At 35.1% G+C, this 13,221-nt stretch overlaps 1 protein-coding gene across 1 annotated transcript in view; it reads left to right on the forward strand.

Annotated features, from left to right (window-relative positions):
• Positions 1-1,934, forward strand: part of LOC118741582 (peroxiredoxin-6-like) — an 11,780-nt gene extending 9,846 nt beyond the window's left edge. The window contains 5 exon segments of the mRNA XM_036473578.1: positions 1,011-1,069; positions 1,072-1,262; positions 1,264-1,385; positions 1,452-1,527; positions 1,602-1,934. Of these exon segments, the coding sequence (XP_036329471.1) occupies positions 1,011-1,069; positions 1,072-1,262; positions 1,264-1,385; positions 1,452-1,527; positions 1,602-1,730 (577 nt within the window). The 3' untranslated portion in view covers positions 1,731-1,934.
• The last annotated feature ends 11,287 nt before the right edge of the window (positions 1,935-13,221 follow it).

Genomic DNA, 13,221 nt, shown 5'->3' on the forward strand with positions numbered 1-13,221 from the left:
CAATTCTTTACCAAGAAATACGTTTATGGTAAAATTTTGGAAAATGGGCGTGGCACCGCCCACTTATGATCAGATATAAGTATATCGGTAACCGTTATACCAATTTGTACCACACTCGGTATGCTTATTGTGCTTGCCACATAAAAGCAAACGTTGAAAATTATTGAAATCGGACTAAAATTACGGCCGCTTTTCATGTAACGGTAAATTTCAGAAATGCTTGAAACTTCAATATTGCGCAATTTAACTTACTTGCGCCGGGTATTTAATGTTCGGCTCCGCCCGAACGTAGACTTTCTTACTTGTTTTATATGAGAATTGAAGTCGGTTTTGTTTTTTGCTTAAAAATTACTTGTTTGTTTTTGTTATATTAAATTGTTTATAAAAAAATGTAGCGAAACATATTTGCTCATTGAAATTTTTAATTTTTACGAGCGCTAACTGAAAAATGAAGATAGAAAGGCTGAAATCGTGTCACATTATTTGATTTCGAGTCCTATGTACAACGAAATTTTCAATAAAGAGAGAAAGAGGCTGTCGTTTTATTTGACGCAGTCTAATGTACCGACACACATACTCACTGCGCCGTACTTATTATTAAATAATATTTACTAACGTAAGATTTATTTTAATTTTTTTAATGCAATGCAAATATCAAATTCCACATTCCAACCCACAACGAGCACAAAAATACATAAAAATTATACATAGCCATAAAGTATTAAAAATAAATATATTTTAGTCGCGTACAAGTGTATTAATGAGAGCCTCTATGCATTCCACGATATGACAATCTTCAATTCAAACGAAGTCAGATATGAAAAATAAACTATTATTGTATGTAGGTTCTTACTTTATATAATATACATATATACTTACATATGTAAGTACATACGTATGTATATCAATGCTTATAGATTGATAGACTGCTCTGACACTGTTTTTATTACAATACTTTTTATAGCGCTTGATGAAGTAGTTGCATTAATAGTTTTTGAATAATTTTATAGTTGGGTTGTACTATTCTCGCATCCCTCGGAATTCACACCCGTCTGTACCACTGAACTGGGTCGCCGGAGTTCGCTAAGCGTAATGCCAAGTGTTTGGCCCATTCAGTGGATGATCTGAAGTCACATGTTGACTGGGTAAACGACATCAAGTCCTATTGTCTGGATATTCCCGGTGAATTCCCGTACCCCATAATTGCCGATCCTCATCGTGATTTGGCTGTACTCTTTGGCATGTTGGATGAGGAGCAGAAGCGATGAGGAGCAGAAGCGAGATGCAGAAATTGGCAAAACCATACGCGCACTCTACATCATCAGCCCCGATCATAAAGTGCGTTTGTCGATGTTCTATCCCATGTCCATGGGCCGTAATGTTGAGTAAGTTAGCGATGAGCTTTAAATATTGTCACGAGCGTTTCTCATTTAAAGTTTTTAATATTCCAGTGAGATTTTGCGTTGTCTCGACTCATTGCAATTGACTGACAAGCTGAAGGTGGTGGCCACACCCGCTAACTGGACGGTGAGTTTTGTGTTTGTATTCGAGTGTATTTGCTGATTTATAATTTATATACCTGTATCTATTTCTCAATACAGCCTGGTACGAAAGTTATGATTCTACCCGATGTGACCGACGAGGAAGCAAATAGACTATTCCCAAAAGGCTTCGACAAGGTTTCAATGCCGTCCGGTGTCAATTATGTCAGAACCACAGAAAACTACTAGATTTTAATGCTGCAAAATTATCAAAATCAAAATCAAAGCAAAAATAATTACAATTTGATTCTGTTCGAATTGAGTTGGTGCCCTTATCTGTATGTTTTAAGTATGTGCTGATCATTTTAAAAATGATTTTGTGCTTGATTTTTAGATTATTGTTATTTTTAAGTAAAAAAAAAAAACAAAAAATAAATTTTGAGTGCAATTCAATTTTTGACTTTTAAATATGTAGATATGTACATGTAGTTCTTAAAGGCGGATTTACCGTTCTAGTTGAGAACTCTTTTCTAATTTACTTATTCTCTTTCACGAAGAGAATGATCTTAAGTTAGATTCATCTTGCTGTCAAAATGATAACGCCATTTAAAATTAAATTTAAATTTAAATTTAATTCATAAATGGAAATTTGAAGTTTAAATGTTTTACACGTATTTTTTCTATGTTGTTTGTTTCTGTAACCATTTTTAACAAATTTAACAATTTTTAGAACTAAATCTCATACTTTAAGTGCTCTGTGAAGCGAAAAAATTTAAAATTAAATTAAATTAAAATCATGTATGGCAATAATGGCAAAAACATCCAGCGAAGAATCGCTCTTCCCAAAAAGTGCAGTTTTGGACTGAGTAGGACATTCAGAAGTAAAGTCCTCTCTTAACAAATCAAAGTCAATCTTTATAAGTCTCTCGTGATTCTCCTTCTGATATACGACGCAGAGGTTTAGACGATGAAAACATCTGTGAGTGATCGAGAGAAAGATTCTGCGGAAGATTTACGGGCCTTTGCGCGTTGGCGACGGTGAGTGCACGGAACGATAGAAACTCAGCTGTTGTATGAGAATTACAGCGACACGCACATAGTTCAGTGAATCAAAATACAGCGGCTGCACTGGCTACACTCAGAAAAAAGTCAGCTAAATATATTACTCTCAACACATGCTTTGGAAACTATAACCAAATAATGTAAACATAACCAAATCATGTGTTGAGAGAAAAATATTTAGTTGACGTAACTAAACTCTTTTCTCAGTGTAGGCCATGTCGGACGAGTAGATGAACATGTTAAAACTTTTTAACTTAAAAGTAATACAGAGATACTTAATACGAAGAAAAGGATATAGAAATAGGTTCCCATCAGGATTATTTGTAGTCATATGACTTTTATATGTATGTAGATACTGAAATATTGAAGAAGTGCACTTTTAAAGCTGCTCCAATTCAGTCCAGTTTTAACACTTTCCGCAATCGAGTTCAGTTTACAAGAAAAGAAAAAATAATAAAATGAGTTTCGAAAAATAAAATGAAATTAAAAAAAAAGTTTATTTTTAATATTTTGATTGAGCTTTATACCATGATGGTTTTGTTAGAAAAAAATGGAAAAAACCACAAAGCTTAAGCGGCAGAAGTTATAGCAGCTATTTCGGAGATCACCACATCTCCTCATCAGACTTCTTTTTTCTAGACTTTCAGCAGGGATCGAACCCGCTTCATCGATGTGCAAAGTCAGAAAAAAATATTGTTTTTTTTACAGCCGGTATCACCAGCAATTTAAATAGAAAATTATTTCTTATTTTCTGAAAATTTCCATATAAAATGCAAACAGTTAAAATCATTGCTTAAATTGCTTTCGCGAAATTGGCGGGAACCATAGAGTACAAAGATTAAATTAAAAAAATAACAAATATTTAAAAATAAGGGACTAAAATAATATTCTAAAAATTAAATGAAATTAAAAAATATATATATGTATGTATTTAAAACATTGAAATCTAAAAATTCTAAGAAATTTAGTTTAAGAAAAAAACAAGTAATTAAAAAAAAAACATAAACAAGTTCACTGCTCATATAAAAATGTAGGAGTATCGTTGATTTCTTCATGAACCACTTATTGGAACTAAATCAAATTCGGAATGGACCGATCAAAAAAAGAATTATCGAGAACACTTCACTTGGTCAAAAGTCACGCGGAACGAAAAATAAAAACAAAAAATACACGGAGAGATGTTTTTTACTTAAAGTTGGATAAATGTATTGTTAATTGCGAAATAGTAAATAAATCGTGAAATATTCAAATTTTGTTTAGTTTTCACTGAATTAAAGAAAACACTCTACTGAAAATAAGAAAAAGGTTTTCTTGTTCACAAACAACATCAAACCCTATAGAAAAGTACCGTTTGAAAAAATATTAAAATAAACAGGAAGGATGTTTTTCAAACTTACTAAACAACAACAAAAACAAAGAACAGAAATAAATTTGAAAATATTTTCTTAACGGAAATCATGGTACAATAATTACTGGTATTGTCTTCCCAGAGAGTTTTGCTCAGAGCTGGGTAAATGCAATTACATTACATTTAGTTCACAGCAAAGGAATCGATTACTTTTTCAATTCCTTGAAGTAATTTCAAATGGAATTGTTTTTTTCTTTAATTCCATTACAAGGAATTTCATATTGTAATTGGAATAAATTACATGCTAGTAATGTAATTTCTTTTATTTCAATTCCTTTGAAAGGAATTGAAAATGTAATTTTTTTTCCAATTCCTTTGAAAGGAATTGAAAATGTAATTGATTTCTTTTCGAATTTCCCTTCCTCAATTTAATTTAATTTATAAAAAAAAATTTTTACAGTTGAATTGCAATAGCTTTGTTAAATTTTTCTCGGTTACTAACTGCCTTGAATAAATAACTTGTACCTAAGTAGTATTACTAATTGGACTTTAAGAAAACTGAATAACTTAAACTGTAGGTGTTGAGTTTATAGGGTAACGGTTAAATTTTCCAGATCCTACCGTGAACGCGCTTCGCGGCAGGTGAGACCCATAAATATCGAAGCAGGCATAACTAATGTGACCAACTATTTCATAGCTCAAAGAAGTACAGGTTAGGTTAACGCCGCGAGCCGATTACGAAATTTCGATTGCGGCTAATTTCGATACATGAGAGCTCAGTGTTTTTACAGAAGTGCGAGCCAAAATTCTTCCATCTTAGCCTTGCGAAGGTTTGACAGTCTAAAAGAAAGAGTGGAGATGATTCCACTTCACATTCCGTTTGACATCTGATACAAAAAGATCAGTCGAAATTCCTAGTCTCACCGCACGAATACCAATCACACAATGGCCTGTCAGAACCCCCCATCACTAGCCCTTGAGAGGTAACGTTTTTTAAAGTGCCATATAAAAACACTTGCTGCAGCAGAGAAACGTCTGCTTTTCCGTTTTTCTGTCAGAAAAGGACCCGGCTTCCCTTAGCCTAATAGCAGTTCGTGCTGCGACAATTCTGTCTGCAATATCCGAAGGCGCCGTGTTCAACATATGTTTATGAAGCGCCAGTATTGGTGTGGTTCCTAATGCTCCGCTAATTCCTGTTTGACAAGTGTAGCCTTCTCTAGTGAGTTCCACCAGAAAAGGGCTTCTTGAAACAATATAGGTTTAAATCTGGTTTCCTAGAGCTAAAGAATTAATTTGGGCGAAAGACCCCACCTTCTACCGTTAGTTCCCCTACAACAGTACAAGGCCCTATCCTTTCCAAAATGTTAGGCTTCTACGACAGCCGCCGTTGAGCCAGATCAAAAAGGGTGTATAAAAGTCGTCCTTTAACCAAAAGTTCCACCCGGCAGCCCACTTTTTTTGTTTACAACCGCAATAAAAAGCAAGGGAGAGAGAACACCACCTTTTGGAGTGCTTCTATTGACTCTGCTCTGAGTACAGACGCTCTCCCACTCCGCCGTGACAGTTCTGCCACGAAGTAAGCTTATTAGGTTGGTTTCAACCCCCAGATTATTAATATACTTGACTATTGCCTCTGGAGTGACATTGTTGAAGGCCCCCTCGATATCAAAGAAGGCTCCTACTGCATAATCTTCATGCGTGAAGGCTTCCTCTGACGACTTTACCAATGTGTGCAGGGCGGTATTCACCAACCTTTTCTTGCAATAAGCATATTGAGCTCTTGAAAGACAGTCACGAGTAATCGCATTTCTTATGTACAGGTCTAAAATCCCTACGGCAAACATCAGAGCTTTTTTCTGCCTTCGGGATGAACGCAACACTGACTACCCTCCAAGCCTTGGGGATGTACCCGGTCCTCGCGCAGTTCTCATAAATAGGATCCAACCAATTGCACGACACCTTCAGAGCCCTTTGCAGTTGCAAAGGTATGATGCCATCGGTCCCCGGCGACTATAATGGTTTAAACGAATTTATCGCCCAGGCCATGTGAAGATCATCCAGAAGAAGGGAGAAATAAACGCAAAAACATTTATATCATGCGTCAAAAAGTGCGATAGCGATCCGAAAATTGTCGCTACATTGTGTAAAATTAATTTTAAGTAGTATGTTACGGATCTGTATACCGTCTTTTTAGATAAGGTCATTTAGTCAAGTTATTTTCATTTTAAGTTTTCATTGCGAATGAAAAAAATTCAAACTTTAACATGGTCATACGGTCCTGTACGATATGGCGTACGAGTAACATTATTTCCTGCTAGTATTTCATACAAAAAATTATTGCACTTTCACTTAACCTTTGCAAACTTTATCCATCGTTTTTCATCGTTAGTAGTGTTTTAAGCCGCAAAACAAGCAGATATTGGCTAGTCTATACTAATATATATTTTGAAAGCCCTTTTTTTTTTGTTCGCAAAGCTCGAGAAACGCCGTACCGATTTTTTTGAAATTTCGGAATCTACTGCAGACTTTCCAAGGATGGTTATAGGCTAAAAAAAAGTCTCGGTATAGAAAGGGGGCGTGGCACCTCTCATACAAACCGAATTTTTCAAACTGCATATATTTGTGGTAGAAGACTAGAACTGGGTATGGGGATATATACATATATAAGATCAATTCCATACTCATGAACAAAAATTTGCATGGTTGGAGAATGTGGCGTGGCACCTCCCATATAAACCGAACTTTTCATATTGCATATCTCTGGAAGTGTTCATGGTAGACTGTAAGCCTTTTTAAAACTCTTTAGTTTGACACCCACATGTCAACATTTCATTTACTGTATCAATTTAACTAAATTACAATTTCCAAATAGGTGGCAGCCCCTCTCAAAAATATTTTCAACAGTTATCTTTCTTAAACCTCTTTAATTTGATACCCATGTTGTAATATTTTATTTATTTTATCAATGTAATTTAGTTAAATTTTCAAACAGATGGCAACCTTCCTCAAACATATTTTCGGCATTAAGTCTTCTTAAAACTCTTTAATTTGATACCCACATGGTAATATTTCATTTATTTTATCAATTTGACTGAGTTAAAATTTTAAAATAGGTGGCAGCCCTCGTCAAAAATACTTCCAACAGTTATCTTTCTTAAACCTCTTTAACTTGATACCCATATTGTAATAATTCACTAATTTTATCAATATAATTGGGTTTAAAACTTTTAAAATAGGTGGCAACCGTCCAAATTTTTGCGATATCATTGGTTTTGGTATTATACCGAATAATAATAAAAAAATAATAATTATTCAAATTGGTTCAGCCGTTCTCGAGTTTTGATGATCGTGACATACGAACATAACATTTTTATATATATAGATATACATAGAAGATGTCCAATGTGTGCTTTCGATTTTAATCTTTGATCACAACAAAAATTCCGCATTGTACATTCGTGAATGAACTTTCAGTTTCTCGATTACTTTTACAATTCCTTTGAGTAATTGAAAAAACTAAAGTACTCTTGCAATTCCAGGTAATGGAATTGAAAAAAAATCAATTACATTTTCAATTCCTTTCAAAGGAATTGGAAAAAAAATTACATTACTAGCACGTAATTTATTCCAATTACAATATGAAATTCCTTGTAATGGAATTAAAAAAAATAATTACATTTGAAATTACTTCAAGGAATTGAAAAAGTAATCGATTCCTTTGCTGTGGACTGAAGGAATTGAGTCCTAATTACAATTCCTTGTAATCTGTAATTGGGAGTAATTTAATTCCTAAATGAATCATTACGACTCAGCTCTGGTTTTACTTCACATCGAAATTGGTGCTCCCTTAGTTTCATTTTGACGCAGTTCAATGTTGATTTTTGTACTTTTATTTGGTTTTGCTTTTTGTTTTCGCTCAATTTAATTTTTATAATATTTCAAAACAAAAGAAAAATCATTTGAAATGAAGTGAGCCATACAAATTTTGAATTTATTTACTAAATAAACGTTTTTTTCGGCTTTTGCAAATTAAATAAGTCCTCTGCAAGAAGATTTGTTTAAAAAAATACCTGTACATATATGGTATATGGGGTGTGGAGATATCCCTTTTCCTTAGCAGTAAACCTTTTAGTGTGGGTAACAATGATGTTTTTCAAATAAGGCAGATCGGAATATGCGCTCTCTGGGAAGACAATACCTGTAATTATTCTACCATGAACGGAAATAAGAAATTTCTTATTCTATTCTCTAAGAAGCTTATACAACTTATACATTTGACAATATTATATTTGAACTAGCCGGCCTCGTCTCAATGTAAGAGATATTAAATAAGATGCGATTGACAACTAAAAAGGTTGCAACCCTACTAAAAAAATAATATATAATTGCGCATCTGGAGGCCAAGTCTTTCAATGGACACCTCATTTCTTGTAATCTAACGAAAAGCCAACATTTTTGAATTTTTTGCACAGGTTGCAACCCTCTTCGAAAAATAAAACCTTACTGCAAATCGAAAGGTCAAGCCTTTTCATTTGACACCTCATTCATAAATTGAATGAGCTGTGCAAATCTAATGTCATTAACAAAAAATGCCCTCGCGTATTATACATACATAATTTTTAAATAGGAGGCAACCCCACAAAAAAATAACTTATTGCACACGCAGAGACCATATCCTTTCACTTGGTACCTCAGTTTTTAGTCCAACGAACTGTGAAGATTTTTAAAAAGTGGCAAACCTACACAAAAAGTAATACACAATTGAACATCTAAAAGCCGAGTCCTTTTATTTGACACCTCACTTCTTGTAATCGAACGAACAGTGCGGATCTAAAATTTTTTAGACAGCTGGCAACCCTACAGGAATTTAAAGCTCTAAAGATAATCCTATCGATACAGATTATACTTAAAAAATCTCGTATAAATTCGTACAGTAGTTTTTGAGATTAGCGTGGTCAAAATATCTCGACTTTTCTTTATACTATGTATAGAAGATAGTAATCTGCCTTATCCTGAGTTTTGCTCGAAAAAAAATTCACCCAAAATTTGTCATCCGCCCATAGTAAAGCCATGGAAACCAAAAGTGAATAGTGAACCGGTTCGGGGAAAATGAAACTCATGATAAGGCTGAATTTTTAAATGGGTGGTAACCCTGTTCAAAACATGAAAGCTTTTGTACATGCAAAGGCCTGACCCTTTCATTTGGTGTCTCATTTTGTAATCCAACGAACGGCGAAAATCGTTTAACTTTTTAATAGGTGGCAACCCTATTCAGAAAAATAATACATTATCGCGCATGTAGAGGCTAAGTCTTTTCGTTTGCCAGTGACGGTACGTAATTGATGCCTACGCTAATTATGATCGAATATAGTAACTTTATTAACAGGTGGCAACCCTATTAAAAAAAACATTAGTGCTTTTCTAGAGGTCAATCCCTTTCATTTGACACGTCATCTTTTGTAATCCAACGAACGTTGCGGATCTTCTAGTTTTTAAAAAAGGTGGCAATCCTATTAAAGTTTTAAGTAAAAAAACCCAACTCTCCTGTCGATACAGAGTATACTAGAGAAAATCTCTTCAAAATCCGTTTAGTAGTTTTCGAGATTACCGCGTACAAAGAATCTCGACTTTCCTTTATACTATGTATGGAATAGATGTATGTATGCCTTTGAATTGTCACTAAAGCGCAGTTAATTGCTTTCCTGACAAGTGTCGGCTGTGGCGTCGCGTGAAGACTACCACTTCGTTCTGAGATCGCTAGTTCGAGTCCGCTTGGAGGTGGTTAAAGTAAGATAAGTCAATTATTTCCATTCAAATATAAATTACAATTCAAAAATTAATTTCATATGGAGAAACCTCAACCCAACACCATAACAAATAAATGTTTCTTTTTTGTACTAAGGTTATTGAGTGCACCGAGTTTGGTAGGAATTGATGAATTGGTTACCGAGATACACATTTGTGGTCATAAATTTATAATAATTTAATTTTCTGCTAAGTGGTCATTGCAATCATCGATTTTAAGTGAATTAGCTTCAGTAGTTACAGATTAATCGCAGTTTTCGTGTTTCTGTAAATTATGGGAGGCGGGCGTGGCTTTTGCTCGATTTCAAACATTTTCAACAGATTTCTTAGCTAGACCCTAGGCAGGGTTCGTACCGAGTTTGGTAAGGATTGGTGAAGCGGCTACTGAGATACAGCATTTCATCATAATGGCACGCCCACTTTCCAAAAATTTCTTAATAATACCTGTGTTCGTATGGAAAAGTAGCTTATGTCGAAAGGCCGGCTTTAGTATAATGCGGCATTCCCTTTATTTTTTAAACGACAAGGAATTTTTTGATGAGACTTAAAAAGAACATTGACTTGCTAGTATCGAAACTATTTCTTGCACGTTTATTTGCTAAAAGTTGTTTAACGGCTTAGCGCACGTAAGCCATTCGCAATCGTATGCTCTGAATGCCGATTTATACTAAAGCCAGCCTTTCGACATAAGCTACTTTTCCATACGAACACAGATACTATTCTTACCAAAATTCTGCTTCACATACCAATTTGTAACTATTTGGATCCAATATTTACTGAAATATGGTAGTTTTTTCATTAAGAGAAACCTATATACCGAATTTCGTTGAGATATCTCAATTTTTACTCGAGTTATCGTGCACTCGGACCGACGGACAGACGGACAGTATGTATACGTTTGACTATATCTACCTCGATTCGTTTTGGCTGCTACAAACAACCGTTAAGTGAACAAAGTTAATATACCCTTGAAGAATCCCCTTCTCTAGTATGTACTTGAACCTCGAATCTCTCGGCCGGAGCGCCGCGAGCAAAATGACATACTTATTCCTCTCAGGGAGAATAAAATAAAATTTCCTACCTTATTAAATAATGTTCAAGGGACAATTTTGTTGATTTAAACGAACGCTTTCTTAATTATTTTGGTGTATATCAAGACAAAATCAAGAAAAAATATTCTTGCTTATTTTCAAATTTTATTTTCTTAGATTTTCTTGATAATAAGAATATGTTTTCTAAGTTGAAAAACAAGTATCGGGTTTCTTGTTACTGCTTTGGTTTAAGAAAAAAATTCTCTCCGTGTAGCTTTTGAATATGCTGAAAAGTCTTCGCTGTAAATCCTATCCACCAGAACAAATGCAGAAATGTAGTATGTTAAGCCGTGGTCAGACGAACTTATTGAATTTGCCGAATAAAACACTTTGACTTTTCAGCAAGACGATGCACCAATACGTACTGCGCGTGCCAAAAAATAGTTTCTTTCATCAAGAAACATACGAGTTTTGGAGTGGCCAGCGATCAGCCCGCACCTGTAACCTATTGAGGGATTGTGGGGTGCACTGTCTAGCATAGCTTGTAAGAATGATCGGTTTGAAACTATTAAAGAGCTCAAAGGGTCTCAGTTGGTTAAGTGAAATGGATTTAGCACTTTAAAATTTAAACAGTTTGTGGACTCCATCCCGAATAGAATTAACCAAGTTTAAAAAAGGAAAGCATAATAATTACACTGTGATAGTTTTTCCAACATTTTTCAGAGACATGACACCTTGATAAGATTTTTTTTTTTTGGAAATTTAGCTTCCAAGGGTAAAGTTTTTCAGGTTTGATTTTTTCGGCAAAATTTCTTTGGCAAAGTTGTTCAAAATGCCTTAGGCCTTATCTTTTGAAAACTTACTCAGAAAATAGATTAGTAATAGTGGTAATTTTTAGGTCGAAAATCGGAAAGCCGTGCTATCTTAATTACAGAGGCACACAAAAAAATGCTGTGAACCAGCGGATAGACGACACTATTTCTGAGTTTTGACTACTGACCCCACCCCCACTACTGGGAACCCCCTTTTTACCCCATGAGCTCTCCCCCACTGAAGAACATGAAGAAAATGCTGTTATGTTATATTTTTGGGGCACCGAAATTGCGCATATGGAAACTGTGCATTTAGACATTATTTCGGTTTCAACCGAAACTGTGCATGTATGCTTTATTTCGGTTTTTGTTATATGCATTATTTCGGTTTTCAACCGAAACTGTGCATGTATGCATACCTTCGTCTTTCACATATGCATTATTTCGGTTTTCATCCGAAACTGTGCATGTATGCTTTATTTCGGTTTTTACCATATGCATTATTTCGGTTTTAAACCGAAACTGTGCATGTATGCATTACTTCGTTTTTTTTCATATGCATTATTTCGCTTTTAAAACGAAAGTATGCATATGCATAATTTCGGTATTTTCTCATATGTATTATTTCGGTTTTCAACCGAAACTGTGCATGTATGCTTTACTTCGGGTTTTTCATATTCATTATTTCGGTTTTCCACCGAAACTGTGCATGCATGCATTATTTCGGTTTTCAACCGAAACTGTGCATGTATGCATACCTTCGTCTTTCACATATGCATTATTTCGGTTTTCATCCGAAACTGTGCATGTATGCTTTATTTCGGTTTTTGCCATATGCATTATTTCCGTTTTGAACTGAAATTGTGCATGCATGCATTATTTCGGTTTATGTTATATGCATTATTTCGTATTTCTAACGAAAGTGTGCATATGGATAATTTCGCTTTTTCTAATATGAATTATTTCTGTGTTCATATGGAAAAGTAGCTTATGTCGAAAGGCTGGCTTTAGTATAAATCGGCATTCGCAGCATACGATTGCGAATTACTCACTGGCGCTGAGCCGTTGAACAACTTTTGGCAAATAAACGTGCAAGAAATAATTTCGATACTAGCAAATCAATATTCTCATTAAGTCTCTTCAAAAAAGTCCTTGTCGTTTAAAGAATAAAGGGAATACCGCATTATACTAAAGTCAGCCTTTCGACATAAGCTACTTTTCCATACGAACACAGATTTACTTCTACTTAGTAAGGGTTTTAATCCCTAAGCGCGGCTGAAAGCCGCCTACGCAGAGAAAAGTTCTGCGCAAACATACGTCTGCCCTTCTTTTCCGGCAATACAGAAAGGATAATTCTACTTAGTAAGGGTTATAATCCCTAAGCGCGGCCGAAGGCCGCCTACGCAGAATGAAGTTCTGCGCAAAAGTACTTCCGGCCCCCTTTTCCGGCAACACAGAAAGGAGAATTCTACTTAGTAAGGGTTATAATGCCTAAGCGCGGCCGAAGGCCGCTTACGCAGAGAGAAGTTCTGCGCAAAAATACTTCCGCCCTTCTTTTCCGGCAACACAGAAAGGAGAATTCTACTTAGTTAGGGTAATAATCCCTAAGCGCGGCCGAAGGCCGCCTACGCAGAAAGAAGTTCTGCGCAAAAATACTTCCGGCCCCCTTTTCCGGCAACAAA

This window comes from Rhagoletis pomonella, unplaced genomic scaffold, assembly GCF_013731165.1.
Source record: "Rhagoletis pomonella isolate Grant_MI unplaced genomic scaffold, Rhpom_1.0 Rhpom_scaffold_00006, whole genome shotgun sequence".
Lineage (NCBI taxonomy): Eukaryota > Metazoa > Arthropoda > Insecta > Diptera > Tephritidae > Rhagoletis > Rhagoletis pomonella.